Raw genomic sequence first — 18510 nt, forward strand, 5'->3', positions numbered from 1 at the left:
TGTACAGTAAATGATGCAGGTATGGTTTATAAATTAAATTTATAAATAAATCAACTATTTTTTATTAAACATTATTTTTGTAATGTTTGTCCAAATACTGTGATTATCAAAAATTTTTTTCTGAAATATCTTAATTGTTCTGAAAACGTTTTTAAAAGTTTAAAAAAAATTTATTTTCAAAATATAAATATCCAAGCCTGATAGTTATATATTAAAGCCAAATGGTTACCAGATTATATTGGGCTATATTATTACTATTGTTATTAATTAAATGCTAAGTAATTTGGTAAGAGATGGTGCCTAATGCCTGTCTCTAGTGCCAAATTAATTAGCATTTAATTAATAATAATAATAATAATAATAGTAATATAACCTGATATAATCTGGCAGTCATTTAGCTTTAATTTTTGTTTTAGTTTTTTACTTTGTTTATATTATTTAAAAAGAATTAGCATATAAGGCCTAATTAATATTACTGCAATAAAATAATAAAAAATATATATATTTGTATGAATAACAAAATTAACACGAATAGTAAATTAAGTAAAGAACTAAAATAAGAATATTTATATTCTAAATTTATACATTAAGGATAGTATTTTGTTGCAAATATGAATTCAGTGATAATTTTTTTCCTTTAATGGATTAAATTAAAATTAAATGTTTTGATAACTAATTGCAGGAATATAATTAAGCCTCACTATATAATTATAATTTATTACTGTATGTAATAGTGTTTTTTAGAATTTGTAATTAATTACTTATGGTAATATTTTGTCTTATTAATGTGATACAGATTTTATATTTTAAGATAGTTTTGATAAAAATTTGATAGATTGCTAGTTTTGAAATAGATGTTATTATTGCATCAGTATCAAAGTTTATTAGTATCATTTAATATTCTATTAAAGTATAATTTCCAGTAGCAGTCATACTTTGGTTGAATATGGTTGGTACTAACTTGTAGATTGGACATTCTGTAAGCTAGAAACATATCTTGACGTGTGTAATATGTTCTTAGAATTTTTAAGTTTTTACTCAGTAACAAAAATTAATATATAAATAATCCATAATTATTAAAATTATCATGAGATAAAGGCCTAACCATCCACCTCCAGTCTGATTACTTTATACCTGATTATTAGTTTTATTATAGCCTAATAATATAGCAAGTCATTTTGCATTAACAAAAACTAAAAGATAATTTATGGTTAGGTGTAGTTATTTGCATTTTGTAAATGACATATGAATTTATACATTTATGTATTTTTAATACATAAGTAATTGATTCTGTAATTGCAGAGAAAATAATAATTATTTAGAGAAACAATATCAAAGTATTTGATTAATTTAGGTTTTTTTTCTGTGTTTCTTTTTCCTAAATTTATTTCAATATGATATTGTAGAATTTGCTTATTGTAATCACTTCGGAATTAATCTATAGTGGTAACATTAAAAAATTTCTAATAAGCAAGGTATGTAAATAAGACTATAATTAGTGGAAATTTTAGTTGTATTGACTCTTATAGTTAAGAGATGTTAAAATAATTTAAAAAATGTACAAGTTGAATATTTATTAATTATAATTGTCATTATTCGTTACTATTAATTCATCTAGCATATAATTGAAGCAGCAGATTTTGTCAGCAATTTAAACTACTGTACTACAAGCAAAAACAATGTTTAATATTTAAAGTGCTGGTTAAGGATAACTGATAACATGAATTTCTTATCAGTTGCACATTATCGCATTGAGGCTGATATTGCAAAAAGACAGCTTAAAAATATCTGTTTATCTGAAAACAACAACTATAACTGAAACTGCAGTTACAATAATCAAAATTTTATAAGTGTACTTCTGCTGGTATGTTTTGGGACTTGCTGATTCTGATAACAATAAATGACTCACAGATAAAAGCTTTAGTAGTAAACAACTCAATTATCTACACACAACCTTGTACAGCAGCAAAAAATGACTGCAACAATAAATGACTGATAATATTTGTGATTACAATAAGTGGATTCTTCTGTATGGGAAAAGTCTGAAAAATTATAAATTAGATAATAATTGAAGATATCAGATGATGATGTGTTACTGGAATGCCAAATTAACAAAATCATTAAATAATTAAAATATGACTTTGTAAAAAAATTATAGAAAATAATAAAGTTTTTGGCATTACCATTGAAAAAAGTGAATAAATATTTTTATTTCTTGTTATAAATTAAATTTCAAATGATTTTGGGTTTTCCAGTTAATTTCAATGAACAGTACTTGGACAAATATAGCATTTTTTATATTCAAATTTCTATGTATAATTAAATACAAATGTATTATTGTTGTTTTCTGTTAATTAATTTTGAAAAAGAAATTTTGTGTATTTCAGATAAAACAGATGATACAAAAATGCTTGAAGAATTTTTATCTAATGTAGCAGCACCTTCAGTAAGTGACTTCATATTCATGAAAGTTTAGGGAATGAAAGAGGAAAAAATCTTAATTTCTAAATAAAATGAATTTATATGAAATATATTTGAGTTTTTAATACTTTTTAGGTGACTGAAGTATCAGCTAGAACTGCATTAATTTCTTGGAAACCAATAGAGCAGTCTTCAGAAAAAGATGATGGGAAACTTAATGAGAACATCAATAAAGAAGCCATTATGTATGAAATATTACTCTCTGATAAAGGAAAAGAAGATACTTACAAAAGCATTGGAAAAAGGTAAATTATATATTAAAAGTTAATCAAATAAACATTTTCAATGAGGAGACAAGCAGAAGTGGAATTGATGATAATGAATCAGTAATTTATATCAGATAGTTTTTTTATATTTAAGTAATAAACGAACAAATGACTGAGTAGTTAATATTATAACCAAGTATAACATATTTTGAAACCAAATCCATATCCCTAAACATTAATAAGATTTGAGAATTTGTGTGTTTCTAAATATTATTAATTTTATAATAAGATTTATATATAAAAATAACAATTTTGATACAACAGTTAAGTTATAAAGATGGCATTATAAATATTCATCAACATTATTAAATCATATGAAAATATTAGTAACATAGTATTAAGTATTGCCAATACATGTTATCAGTAACTCCATACTGCTTACAATAATGTTAATGGTTTTTAATCTTTATTATTCAGTTGAAGCTATACTGTGGCTTATTATGCAATTTATTTTTAATGTTATGTTCAAAAAAGAAATTAGAAAGCAAAATTAAAACAAAATGTAAAATCATTAAGTAATAAAAATTAGTGTTCAAATGTTTAAATGAAAGCAGCAACAACTCAGTTAATTCTCATAATCAAGGCATGGTTAAGAGACAATTCTCGTAACCAAGGCATGGTTACCTTTTTCTTACAATTAACACTCCATCCATAGTTGGTTACGACTATGGATGGAGTGTTAATTGTAAGAAAAAGAAAATTTGAATTACATTGAATATGTTTTTAATATTAAGACAAAAAATTCCTTGAATGATTGACATTTATGTCAAATTAATGCTCAATAGTTAAGTCTTTAAAGTTGGAACAGTTGCACATGACCCAAACATGACTTGATCACTTGACTATACTATGATTGCATCATAGTTGTGACACATGGATGTAACAAAGGAAATTGTTAAACTGTTATATTGATAAAATTTGTATATACAGGATACATATCATCAAATTTCTCTTGAGATAATGTTCTTAAAAGTAATTGAAGTAAATAATTTATTTTTCTTCTTATTAACAGTTCTTGATTCTGCAGTTTTCACATAACTGGGCACAAACGTATGAAGCTGAAAATAAACTTATAGTGGAAACTTTATTATCAGAAGTTGGTAGGACAAAGGGTGTTTAGGAGAAACAAACAAAATTTTGGAAAATACAGAAACTGGTTTGTGTTTTGGGTATTAAAGAACTATGTGTTTAAAGTCTCTTAATAATAATATATAATACAATTATTGTATTTGAAACTAATTTGCTCAAAATCTAACTCAATGTTATGTATGTGACCTAGTTTTGCAGTGCTACAATCAGCAGATGATGGAATGATTTCTAGTTGCCTGAGAGTTTTGTTTCTGTGTATCACTGTAGTATACACAATGCTATGAATTCTAGTTTTTTTTAATCATTTCAGGTAATCAAGTTTCTACTATAACTTGATGACAGGAAATTGGAGTAAAGAAATTGGTAAAAGAACATCAAACTGACTTAAAATATAAAGATAATTTTCCATTTTAGCTTCACTATACAGTAGATAAAGAAAATATTAAAATTATGAAAAATGAAATAGGTCCATATAAAAGAAAAATTAAAGAATGATTAAATTAATAAAATATAATAGTACTAGTAACCAACATCAAGTATGAATATAGACATAATCTAGTATTTGTTAACAAAATACTTGACAGAATTTTATTCAAATAATTTCCCCAAATATCTAGAAAAAATGGTAGAAATGGGAAGGTCTGTCTAGGGAGAGAAGACTAAATTAACTTAAAAGTAATTAGTTTTTAGGAGTGTTCTAAAAAAGAATTATTGGCAAGTCAGTACTTGAAAAGAGAAAGAAATAAGATTTGCTCATTATATCTTCACTTATGAATAATTTTTTGTGAAACATTGTTTTAATTGATCATATTTTAAAGAGAATCTTTAACTCCAATATTGGAAAAACTGAAGAGGGCAAATTTGACATCAAAAATAAGTCCAAAATGCATATTTTATGGTAATTTGGAAGGAGGGGAGTGTTCTTACTTGTTTATAATTGATAATTTATGTAAATTAAATCAAAAAAAATAAAAATATAAACTTAACCAGCATTCAAAAAATTAGATANTTCGATTTGTCACTTTTTCGTCATAGAGTTCCCATTTTACAATCACATGACTCAGCCTGATGATAACGGAGAAAAGACACAGGATGTCGATATAAGTCACAGTTATGATTTCACAGATTCAAGACAGCTTGATAGCCCAAATGGCCCCAGGCTTTCGTCCGTGCACGCTAAGTGACTTTCATTACAAGCATTTAGCTTTCCGAAGTCTATGACAACAATTGTTTGGCATTGACGGGCGCGAATTTCGTGCCAATAAGCTGCCTCGACTTGTTCGATTATGTTATCAACTCAATTTCATATTTATTTTCACATTTTCACTTCGCGGTCCTTTGATATCATCATTTATCACATACTTCCATGACACTCTTGTCTGTCGGCTACAACTGCCAAGAATTAACACGATTGGCGAAGCATAGTGACAGCGGGCCAATAGAGAGCAGGATCCTTGCCATAATGTGGTTTGCGCGGCAATTTTTGTACGTGCGTTAATCAAGCCGAATAGTTTGGCCAAATATTCGGCTATTCGGCCACGCTCCTGGCCGAATATTTGGTATTCGGCCTGAGGCCGAATATACTATTCATTACAACACTAACAACAACCAAAACAAAATAAAAAAAATTTGGTAAAAGCTAATTAAACAGGTAAAATAAATTTGTTGAGTTTCCTTTAATATATAATTTATGGAATAAACTAATATTTCTTTAAACTTTCCTAATTACTTGTTCTCTTATATATTTTTTGTTCAGCAACCATTTTAAATTTCACATCTTACAAGCATGCATTAGTTTTTTCTACTGTATTGCATAAATTTAAAAAATATATTTTCTGTTATATTTATTTTTTATTATCTATTTATTTATTTTGTTAATATATTGTTCTGTTAAATAAAATAAAATATTATACTTAAAGTAAATCAAACTAAGATATATTAAGTTAATTAACATGAAACACCATACACATTTTTGCAGCAAAATAATAATTAATTGAAGCAACAACAAACATTTTTGGCCTCTCAGAGGCCTGCTATAGGCATCAGTCATTACTGAACCAATATTAGCCAAGATTCTGAATTTATAAAGTTTTTAGAAGTATGTTCCATTGATGTCATCACATTTGAATAGTTAACAAGTATATCAGAAAATGTACTTATTTAAATAGAATATTTTTTATTATACATTAAAATTAAACTTCTAAAATTTATAACAGAAGATAAACATGATTTTACATGAGACATATACTGTAATATATATATATATATATATATATTTATTATATATCTGTATAATCCTCACTCTGATACTGTATGTTATCTTTCGTTTAGTGGTTATTGACCAATGACTGCAATCTGGTTGATTGTCTTGCACTCTTTACTATTATTGCAATATCCATTGATTGCTATATAGAATATCATCCATGCTTCCAGAGTTTGTAGTTTTGAATGTTGAAGACTTTTCTTATCAGTTTTACAAAAGATATAATTATCCCAGATAATTGACATCCCCTGGGCTTAATCTCATATTGGGCCATTGTTGTTACAAGTTTATTATTAGAGACATCATGTTGGTGCTCTTTAATTTTATACATCAATGATAACAGATTTAAGATGCCTCCTAAATCTGTTATCATATATGGGAACTGAGTATACCCCAGGTGCTCTATTCTCATTAATCTTATCTTTAACATAGGATAAAATATGGAAGATAGATGGACTATGTCATATGTTATCCTTACATTAACATATTTTGCTATCTGTGTTTGTAGCATGCAGCCTCAGGTCAAAGTCAACTATAAGATGTCTGTGTTCAAATGTTTGCAGCTTTACTTCATTTTTCTTGGTTTTTGGGTATGTAGAGTTATGAAGCTGAATGTTCTGAGCCAATGTAGGAATAAGTATTACTGCTATGTTGTTAATGACTCCAATTCTATTATAGTAGTTAGCATTGAAGCAGTGGGTAAAAATTCTATTCATCAATATGTTAAATGTAGCCAGCTTATAATCATATGTATCCAGAAATGCCTGTTGTTGCTGCTGTTCCAATTAAACATTATTTTGCTGGAAGAGTGTGTTTGGTATTTTATGTTAATTTGCGGCTATTCCAGCTATGGAAGTAATGAGTAATTATTTCTCTCTTTATCATTAATTCTTTAAATTATTATAATTTGTATATTTGATTATAGAAATACAGTAAATATCTATTTCAATATAGATATTTGACTGTCATGGTGCATCTGGCTTGCATCAGTTTCATTTTGTTTAAAGTATAATTTACTTGTATTAATTTGAATTTTAGAACATATCATCTGAAAAGATTCCAATAGGATATTATGGTTTTAATTTGATTTCACAAAAAAATGATGTATTAAATTGAAATTTAGTGCATAGGAATGAATTGGAACTATTAAGTAATTTTTTTTCTCTAGTAATAACTTTTTTCTGTAGCTTATATAAAAGAATAGGCTAAAGTACATGTGTCAAAAATAATTTGACTGTCATATTTGTAGTATAAATATGTAACATGAAAGACACATTTGACATATTTCATATGGTAAACTTGAGGTGGATGATATGCAATAAATATGAAAGTTATAAATAAGAAAAATAAGGATAGATTCAAGCTTTTCATGATTTACTTATAAACATGATCTGAAACAATTACAATCATATTGGAAATAGATGAAGATAAATGAATGTGCAAATCTGTATTAAAATAGTATGATAAGAGACCTGTTCAAAATTAAAAAGAAACAACAACTAGTGATGTAATGAATATTCAGTTACTATTCGGTATTCTGCCTATTTTTCACTATTCGGCTGAATACCGAATATTTAAACACTATTCGGCCGAATACCTAAAAACAGGAGTAATAAATAACAAAAACACAGTAAATTAATCATTTTGGTACTTAGATTTAATGTTATCGAGTTAGTGTTGTTTGTTTATATTTATTTATAACTTGAAACATGCACAAAATAAAAAAGAAAATAATATTAGTCACATGTATTCACAATTTATAATTACAAAGATCAGCACACGTACACGTCTATCGTTGGAGAATCGTTGCACATCTGAGGGTCTGACCCTGCCTATCCTTCTTTTTAAGCGCTCGTCTTTGCTCTTCCCTTTCTCTTACCTCTATCGCTCTAATCCATGTATGCCTGTGCATACATCATAATACGCGCTCACGATACTTTCGATTCNAGGTATGGTTTATAAATTAAATTTATAAATAAATCAACTATTTTTTATTAAACATTATTTTTGTAATGTTTGTCCAAATACTGTGATTATCAAAAATTTTTTTCTGAAATATCTTAATTGTTCTGAAAACGTTTTTAAAAGTTTAAAAAAAATTTATTTTCAAAATATAAATATCCAAGCCTGATAGTTATATATTAAAGCCAAATGGTTACCAGATTATATTGGGCTATATTATTACTATTGTTATTAATTAAATGCTAAGTAATTTGGTAAGAGATGGTGCCTAATGCCTGTCTCTAGTGCCAAATTAATTAGCATTTAATTAATAATAATAATAATAATAATAGTAATATAACCTGATATAATCTGGCAGTCATTTAGCTTTAATTTTTGTTTTAGTTTTTTACTTTGTTTATATTATTTAAAAAGAATTAGCATATAAGGCCTAATTAATATTACTGCAATAAAATAATAAAAAATATATATATTTGTATGAATAACAAAATTAACACGAATAGTAAATTAAGTAAAGAACTAAAATAAGAATATTTATATTCTAAATTTATACATTAAGGATAGTATTTTGTTGCAAATATGAATTCAGTGATAATTTTTTTCCTTTAATGGATTAAATTAAAATTAAATGTTTTGATAACTAATTGCAGGAATATAATTAAGCCTCACTATATAATTATAATTTATTACTGTATGTAATAGTGTTTTTTAGAATTTGTAATTAATTACTTATGGTAATATTTTGTCTTATTAATGTGATACAGATTTTATATTTTAAGATAGTTTTGATAAAAATTTGATAGATTGCTAGTTTTGAAATAGATGTTATTATTGCATCAGTATCAAAGTTTATTAGTATCATTTAATATTCTATTAAAGTATAATTTCCAGTAGCAGTCATACTTTGGTTGAATATGGTTGGTACTAACTTGTAGATTGGACATTCTGTAAGCTAGAAACATATCTTGACGTGTGTAATATGTTCTTAGAATTTTTAAGTTTTTACTCAGTAACAAAAATTAATATATAAATAATCCATAATTATTAAAATTATCATGAGATAAAGGCCTAACCATCCACCTCCAGTCTGATTACTTTATACCTGATTATTAGTTTTATTATAGCCTAATAATATAGCAAGTCATTTTGCATTAACAAAAACTAAAAGATAATTTATGGTTAGGTGTAGTTATTTGCATTTTGTAAATGACATATGAATTTATACATTTATGTATTTTTAATACATAAGTAATTGATTCTGTAATTGCAGAGAAAATAATAATTATTTAGAGAAACAATATCAAAGTATTTGATTAATTTAGGTTTTTTTTCTGTGTTTCTTTTTCCTAAATTTATTTCAATATGATATTGTAGAATTTGCTTATTGTAATCACTTCGGAATTAATCTATAGTGGTAACATTAAAAAATTTCTAATAAGCAAGGTATGTAAATAAGACTATAATTAGTGGAAATTTTAGTTGTATTGACTCTTATAGTTAAGAGATGTTAAAATAATTTAAAAAATGTACAAGTTGAATATTTATTAATTATAATTGTCATTATTCGTTACTATTAATTCATCTAGCATATAATTGAAGCAGCAGATTTTGTCAGCAATTTAAACTACTGTACTACAAGCAAAAACAATGTTTAATATTTAAAGTGCTGGTTAAGGATAACTGATAACATGAATTTCTTATCAGTTGCACATTATCGCATTGAGGCTGATATTGCAAAAAGACAGCTTAAAAATATCTGTTTATCTGAAAACAACAACTATAACTGAAACTGCAGTTACAATAATCAAAATTTTATAAGTGTACTTCTGCTGGTATGTTTTGGGACTTGCTGATTCTGATAACAATAAATGACTCACAGATAAAAGCTTTAGTAGTAAACAACTCAATTATCTACACACAACCTTGTACAGCAGCAAAAAATGACTGCAACAATAAATGACTGATAAATCTCCATCTAGTTCACATTTGCATCATAAAGATGAAAGGTCTCAACGGCAGTTCCATAAGTTGAGGAAAAAATTAGAGTCAAGACAAAAAGAAAGTAGCTCAGATCTGTCCACTCATCATTCTCCTACTGCTTCACCAAAAAGAGGTGAATAATTTTAAAATTGTTATTTGAAATTCATTTTGAAATCACATTTCTTATTATAAATTATCTTCAAAACATTTTATAATACAAAATATTTCATTTTAGTTTTAAGTACAATTTATTATATATTTTTATTAAAATTAAATAAAAATATATTAATTAAATCAAACAAAATTATATTAAATAAATTTTGTTTTAATAAACAAAATTTTTATTTACATTTTAAATATAAAAAAATCAATTAATTGATGCTATATATACTAAAAAATAAACAGGGAAGACCACACAAAAACAAAATAAGATATCCAAGCAATATCTAGCTGATGCAGGTATGGTTTATAAATTAAATTTATAAATAAATCAACTATTTTTTTATTAAACATTATTTTTGTAATGTTTGTCCAAATACTGTGATTATCAAAAATTTTTTTCTGAAATATCTTAATTGTTCTGAAAACGTTTTTAAAAGTTTAAAAAAAATTTATTTTCAAAATATAAATATCCAAGCCTGATAGTTATATATTAAAGCCAAATGGTTACCAGATTATATTGGGCTATATTATTACTATTGTTATTAATTAAATGCTAAGTAATTTGGCAAGAGATGGTGCCTAATGCCTGTCTCTAGTGCCAAATTAATTAGCATTTAATTAATAATAATAATAATAATAATAGTAATATAACCTGATATAATCTGGCAGTCATTTAGCTTTAATTTTTGTTTTAGTTTTTTACTTTGTTTATATTATTTAAAAAGAATTAGCATATAAGGCCTAATTAATATTACTGCAATAAAATAATAAAAAATATATATATTTGTATGAATAACAAAATTAACACGAATAGTAAATTAAGTAAAGAACTAAAATAAGAATATTTATATTCTAAATTTATACATTAAGGATAGTATTTTGTTGCAAATATGAATTCAGTGATAATTTTTTTCCTTTAATGGATTAAATTAAAATTAAATGTTTTGATAACTAATTGCAGGAATATAATTAAGCCTCACTATATAATTATAATTTATTACTGTATGTAATAGTGTTTTTTAGAATTTGTAATTAATTACTTATGGTAATATTTTGTCTTATTAATGTGATACAGATTTTATATTTTAAGATAGTTTTGATAAAAATTTGATAGATTGCTAGTTTTGAAATAGATGTTATTATTGCATCAGTATCAAAGTTTATTAGTATCATTTAATATTCTATTAAAGTATAATTTCCAGTAGCAGTCATACTTTGGTTGAATATGGTTGGTACTAACTTGTAGATTGGACATTCTGTAAGCTAGAAACATATCTTGACGTGTGTAATATGTTCTTAGAATTTTTAAGTTTTTACTCAGTAACAAAAATTAATATATAAATAATCCATAATTATTAAAATTATCATGAGATAAAGGCCTAACCATCCACCTCCAGTCTGATTACTTTATACCTGATTATTAGTTTTATTATAGCCTAATAATATAGCAAGTCATTTTGCATTAACAAAAACTAAAAGATAATTTATGGTTAGGTGTAGTTATTTGCATTTTGTAAATGACATATGAATTTATACATTTATGTATTTTTAATACATAAGTAATTGATTCTGTAATTGCAGAGAAAATAATAATTATTTAGANGTAACATATTTGTTTTGGAACTATTAGTTGTTTTTGCTCTTAATAAATTTTTTCTTATGTCTCATGACTTTGGTCATGACATTTTCTTGAATTTTAAGTTAAATTATTTTTGTATTTAAAGATGGAATAGATGAACCTGAACCAGTTCATTTTGTGTTTTTTTGTAAGTTTTCAAATGAATAATATATATAACAATCTATCAATTTAAAAGTTACAAAGAAAAATCTTTCCCCCATTACTACCACTGTATACTATTATGTCTATCACTATACATGCATACATACAACTGGGTATAAAATTATACAGTATAAACAAGATATCTTTTTATTTATCTTTTAAGAAAATATCTTTCTATTTTAAATATTTTTTAATGACTGAGATATTTTAACATGTGGTTAATGTTTGTAGTGTTCGAGCTGTATTGGAGGGAACAATGGGAAAATCTTCAATGTGTGAGTATTATTTTAATAGTATTATAGATGAGTATTATAGATGTTCAAGGGTGTCCAAAATGTTATACACTACACTTTATTTTTGATCAAAATTATTACTATTAATAAGAAATAATAGATGAACAAACTCAAAAGGCTGTATATTTAAGAATTGTTAATTTTTGTGATATTGCATGATGGTCAAAATGACTACAATTTTATTTCTGTTGCATATCTTCCTTGCACCCATAATGGCTGTCTAACTGTTCCTATTTGAAATAAACAATGTGTGTATTTTATTAGTTTTGTTCACTGTTGTTTATGAATTGTATGTCATTTATTTTATCTGTGGTTAACTTGACCATTATGCAACCTATGAACTATTTATTTGTGGTCATTTCAACCTTTTTTTTTCTACTTGATCTTTTTAATTTTGTGTGTGTGTGTGTGTGTATATATAGTATCTATTACATGTTATTTGATAACTGCATTATAATATATCTGGAAGAAAAGTTACATGTAAGGAGACACATTAGAAGAAAAAATTACAGAATCTTTAATTATAAAAGGGAATTCAATTTAAATTAGAAAAACTGGTTATACAGTTTTAATCATATTATTTTAAGATAGTTATATTAGCTTTTACAAAGAATACATTATGAAAAATCTGAAGTAATTTAATAATGTGTTCTAAAGTTAATAATGTTTGGGATTTTATGATCATTAATGTTAATATATTTTGTTATAAAATTAAAACTTTTATATTTTTAAAATTTCTTGGATAATTATTTTTATTAATTATGATAAGAATGAATTATATGATTATTAATAAAATACAGGTCAGCCACTGATTTTCTGGTATAAATTGATTTGAAAGTTTTACAGAATCAACTGAGGTCATATAATAACAACAATCAGTCCTGTAGTCAGAAGTAAATCATTTGAGAGGCTAGAGGGGCTAGCTGAAAAAATTATGACAGATATTAAACCAAACAATTGCTGTAATTAATCAGGCTATTATTAATAATCAGAAATTAAGTAATTTGGTATGAGGTAATACCAAATTACTTAATTTCTAATTATTAATAATAGAAAAATAGTGGCCTGAATTGCTTTAGTATCAGTGCATCAGGCTTCAGAATGTTTATTGTCTATTTTTGACAGGTACTTCTTTCTTTTACAGTCTGCACTAGGCCTACTAACTATAGTCCAAGTGTTTAAAAAAGTAACAGTAGCCTAAGTTTACATGATGAAAGAGAAAGTATGTAATGGGACTACAAACTAAGATGGCTTAATTACTTCATAGCTCCCATAGCTACTGTTCTGATAGCAGTACTACAAATTATGAGGATCTTTTGATAAGTATGGTAAAAAAGCAAGTTAAAGAAAGATTTTTTTCCAAAAATCTCCATTGAGATTATGTTGAAAAATATGGCTAGACACTTTGTCCAGTGAGTTTCCAATTTTTTAATCCCATCAAAAAAGTACTTTTTGTCAAGGTTAAAAAATATGCATTGATGACAGCAATGGCATCCTTATTCAATGAGAATTTCTTCCCACTGAGCCAAATTTTTAAATTTGGGAACAGGTAGAAGTTGGATGGGGCCAAGTCTGGAGAATAGGGTGGATGAAGAATCAATTAAAAGAGTAATTTGTGTATTTTTCCATTGCAACTATCAAATTGTGGGATGGTGCATTGTCTTGATGAAAGAGCATTTTTTGTGTGCCCATCTTGGCCATTTTTGTTTCAGCTCTTCTTTTACATGCTCTAATAATGTTGCATAATAGGCTCCTGTTATTGTTATCCCCTTCAAGTAGTTGACCAGGATGATTCGTTGGGAATCCCAAAAAACCTGGCTTTCACCTTTCCAGCTGACAAAATAGTCTTCACCTTCTTTGGTGCATTTCCACTATTTCATTGTCCACTGTTTTGACTGTTGCTTTGACTCAGGTGTATATTGATGAATCCATGTTTCATCCATAGTCATTTCTGTGGATTTTGGTCAAACATCACCAAACATTGAGTTGAAATGTCCTTTTGCATGGTTTTTGGTCAACAGTCAACAATTGCAACACCATTCGTGCACACAACTTTTTCATCTGTAATTTTTCATGCAGGATGTTGTGCACTTGGTCAGTTGAGATACCTACAGTCTCGACAATCTCATGCACTTTTACTTGGTATTCTTCCATAATGATACCATGGACTTTTTCAATGATTTCTGTCATGGTTGCCTCAACTGTGAACAACCAGAGTGCACTTCATCTTCAGTGCTGTTCAACCATGTTTAAAACTCATTTTTCCAGAAATAAATAGTCTTCAGTGCTGGTGAAGAGTCCCTATGAGCTTCATGCAACTCTGTTTTGATCTTGGCAGCTGGCCCCTTCTTTAAATAAAAATGTTTTATCACTGCACAGAATTCATTTTTTCCTTTTTTTTGTGAAAACTACTACAATGTTTGTTTCAAATGTCTGTAAAATGTGAAAATGCATTACTTCTGGCTGAAATTTGTCCTGAGCTAGTTTGAAAAAAGGACAGTTTTAAGCTGTGATGCCACCAAATGAATTGTGGTGCCATCTCATAAAAATTTGCCAAATTATCAAATGACCCATGTATATAATATTCACATCTCTACATTAAATGCCAACTGTTATTTATGTACAGTACAATACCATTAACACATGCTTTTTTGTTTTTAGAAGTCATAAATAGGGTTAAATGCAGGGTTAAATTCATAGCTCCCATAGCTACTGTTCTGATAGCAGTACTACAAATTATGAGGATCTTTTGATAAGTATGGTAAAAAAGCAAGTTAAAGAAAGATTTTTTTCCAAAAATCTCCATTGAGATTATGTTGAAAAATATGGCTAGACACTTTGTCCAGTGAGTTTCCAATTTTTTAATCCCATCAAAAAAGTACTTTTTGTCAAGGTTAAAAAATATGCATTGATGACAGCAATGGCATCCTTATTCAATGAGAATTTCTTCCCACTGAGCCAAATTTTTAAATTTGGGAACAGGTAGAAGTTGGATGGGGCCAAGTCTGGAGAATAGGGTGGATGAAGAATCAATTAAAAGAGTAATTTGTGTATTTTGAAAAAAATTGAATGAACTAAAAAATTACACAGAATAGAGACATCACCAGCTGCAATGTAGACAATTTGAGTGAATACACACTACAAATAAATATCACTGTTGTCATTCAGTAAACCAGTATAGTAGTTGCAGGAATTAGAAATTTCTTTCTAAAGAGGTGCCAGACTTTTGGTTGTTAATTAGAAAGTCAGTTGTGAACCTGTATTGATAAAAACATTCATTTAAAATGATAAGATTTAAATTTTGAAACAAATTTGAATTTTTTAGGTTCTACTTTCAAGACGAAATGTTGTGAACCAGATGCCCCACATCCTCCCAAACTTGTTTCAAGGACCAAAAACAGTATCATTTTAAAGTGGAATGTATGGAAATTTATTTATTTTTATTTATTTATTTATAATAATTAATTAATATTTAAAAATTTTTTTAGGCTTCTTCAGATAATGGTGCAAAGATCGTTAATTATATTTTAGAATATGATGAGGTAATATTTTTATGATAAAATTAAGTTTAATTTACTGAAAGTTTTTATCTATATTTTTATTATTTAATATTATATTTTAAAACGTTTTATCAATCTCATTTATAAATTTGTATTATAATTTTTTTGAAGGGAAAGGGAAATTCTGAATTCATTGAAATATTCAATGGTTTGCAGAAGAACTATAAAGTAACAAAGCTGAAAGTGTCAACATGTTACAGATTTAGGCTAGCTGCAGTTAATGAAATTGGAAAAAGGTAATTTTTAAAAATTTTATAGAAAAAAATATAATTATGACTGAATTGACTCTTAATAATTATAACCAGTGGTATACAGTCATTTACAAAAAGTTACTCACCCAGATAGAATTGTTGAATTAATGCAAAACTTGGCATACAGCTAATATGTAAAATATTACAGTTGTAAGGTGATTGTATGTTAGATAATGACATTAGATGGCCTTAAAATTGCTACCCCATTATTATATGAAAAAGCATTACAGAGGCTTAATGTTTAGAATTTTTGTTGTAATTTCTGTCTGGAGGTTTTCAAATGCCAGGCAGTGCAGTCAGATATTATGCACAGTTGATGGAATTTGAGAAAGGCCACATCTTTGCTTGAGGAAAGCAGAATGATTGTCTTCATGAATTGTCTACCATCTGGACTATTCTGACTGGTTGACTGAGGAAGTGTTACAAGTAGTGAATATATGAGGGTGCACCTAAATGGCAGACAGATCTGGATTTCTCAGACATCATCAGGAGAGATGATTTTCTGATTATGAGATAAGTGCAAACAACAGCAATGGCATTTTTGTCCTTCATTCAGAGGTAGGTGAAAGTTTTCCTACAGAATCCTGTTTCTTCCTATATCATTGACAAGTGACTTAGAGGCAAATGTGCATATAAGACAATTGCTATGCATTCTATCATTACCCCTCCAACATCATCTGCTTTGCAGTGGTGCCTGCAAGGTACTAAAGATTTCTTTAAATTATTTTGTTATTCCTCAGGATATTACACCTTTGCTATGATACTGCAATCACTTATCATTGTCGTTACATTTGCACTAATAGTTTTGTTCAATTTCAATGCCTTTTCTGTGTGTAAGGCTGGAGTCACACTTACAGAAAAACATTAGTGAAAACGTAAACTGAATGCCAAATGCAGAAAAATTTTACATCTCTGACGTGTAAATTTTCTAGAAAATCGACTCGAGAGGTGCTCAGTGGAAAATTTTTTCTGGCCGTAAGGTGTAGATGTTGACCAATCAGATCCCTGGAAGTGATGACATGTTTATGTCACTGATGTTGCTGCTATGCTGAAAATGAGAAATTGCATGAGCTGCCCAATGGCCATATTGACACATGTTGATAGTTGCGTTGATGCTTCAAAATCATGGAAGCTCAGAAAGAAAAAAGTTAAAGGTAACCGAGAACCATGTTTAGCTTGAAATGGTGGGTGCTGGAATGAATGTAGATGAAGTGCTGCTAGTAATATGACTGACATTAGATGGTGAAGAAGTTTGTTATTCTTTTTATTCCATTTTTCTTTTCTTTTATGATTTTACGTGCGAAACATGGAATTCATACTGAACAGAAAATTGCCATTACGGTTACATTAGCTTTTTTTTTTTCTGTGACTCACATTAGCTTTTTTTTTTTTTTTTCTGTCACTGAATGTGTGTGTAAACTTATGTAAACAACTTTGCCAATCTAAGATATTTATTTAAAACTAATTTGACTTTACAGTTTAAATATTATTGGTAAATATGTATAGGATATTTAAGATTTTTTTTATTTTTGAAGGTTTTTCCATTAATATCTTTATTTTAATAAATAACAGGAAAATATAATTGAAGAATAGTATAATTCTCTTAATTTTTTTCTATATTTTTTATCACATGTAATTACAAAAAACTTTAATGATATATTAAAACTTGAATTTTATAAACTGTTAAGTAGAAAATTTGAAATAATAGCCATTATATTGATAGTAATTATTCATTCAGTTTATTATAGTTTAATAAATAGGACATTGTGCAATTTTGTTGTATTATGATAGAATTGAGGAGGAGCCAGAAAGAAAGATGTGATCTTTGCACTTGCTGCCCACTCAGAGGCTATTCTTGCACTGGCAGGCACAGAGAGACAATCCTTGCACTAGCCAACATGGAGAGGCTGTAAAGTATTATATTATTTTTACAACGATTAGCAACACGACTGTGTGCCGGAAATAGCCGTTACCTAATGGTACTTTACGCAGATTTGCGTTAATGTGCCAGGCCTGGACTTTAAGCATGCACCGAATTAAACAATGACAAAATTAGTAAAAAAAAATAATTCAATATCTAATAAAGTTCTAGTAATAACTATATACAAAATTTAGTAAAAATCAAATAACAATTTATTCAACGTAAATCAATAAGAATCAACCCGACAAAACTCAAATCAATCTATATTCTAACTTAATTCTATTCCCCTTTGGAATTTGACAAAATTTCAAAGACTTAACTTATATACAATAATTCTTATGAATTAAAGGTCCTAATCATCACTTCAATATACTAGGAATGTTTTTCCTCAACTCTCAAGACTTTCTCTAATCTTTGATCTACAAATTGAATAACTTCAAAATCGCCTTGTAACTATTTTTTCCTATTGGACACCTCTCTCGTTTGCTGCTACGAAGCTCAC

General features: G+C 27.1%; 2 protein-coding genes and 1 long non-coding RNA gene across 3 annotated transcripts in view; all 3 read left to right on the forward strand.

Annotated features, from left to right (window-relative positions):
• Positions 1-10211, forward strand: part of LOC111613730 — a 61265-nt gene extending 51054 nt beyond the window's left edge. The window contains exons 4-5 of the mRNA XM_023355071.1: positions 1104-1109; positions 10029-10211. Of these exons, the coding sequence (XP_023210839.1) occupies positions 1104-1109; positions 10029-10182 (160 nt within the window). The 3' untranslated portion in view covers positions 10183-10211. The remainder of the gene's footprint in view (positions 1-1103; positions 1110-10028) is intronic.
• On the forward strand, positions 2342-2642 carry LOC111613731. The gene is made up of 2 exons (XR_002754817.1): positions 2342-2446; positions 2557-2642. It is a non-coding gene; the product is annotated as an uncharacterized LOC111613731 (long non-coding RNA).
• Positions 10212-11906: 1695 nt separating the features above from the next.
• LOC111613732 (fibronectin type-III domain-containing protein 3a-like) lies at positions 11907-16962 on the forward strand. Its single transcript, XM_023355072.1, has 4 exons — positions 11907-12258; positions 15602-15696; positions 15765-15818; positions 15948-16962. Exons 1-4 carry the CDS (start codon positions 12240-12242, stop codon positions 16074-16076), a joined length of 297 nt encoding a protein of 98 aa, XP_023210840.1. The 5' UTR covers positions 11907-12239; the 3' UTR covers positions 16077-16962.
• The last annotated feature ends 1548 nt before the right edge of the window (positions 16963-18510 follow it).

This window comes from Centruroides sculpturatus, unplaced genomic scaffold (genome assembly GCF_000671375.1).
Source record: "Centruroides sculpturatus isolate CEXI.00-Female unplaced genomic scaffold, Cexi_2.0 scaffold1817, whole genome shotgun sequence".
Classification (NCBI taxonomy): domain Eukaryota; kingdom Metazoa; phylum Arthropoda; class Arachnida; order Scorpiones; family Buthidae; genus Centruroides; species Centruroides sculpturatus.

Excerpts from the sequence above, each read along its gene's own strand:
- LOC111613732 (XM_023355072.1), top strand. Across the intron at positions 15,697-15,764 it reads GTATCATTTTAAAGTGGAAT|GCTTCTTCAGATAATGGTGC; the intron begins GTATGGAAATTT and ends AAATTTTTTTAG. Across the intron at positions 15,819-15,947 it reads ATATTTTAGAATATGATGAG|GGAAAGGGAAATTCTGAATT; the intron begins GTAATATTTTTA and ends ATTTTTTTGAAG.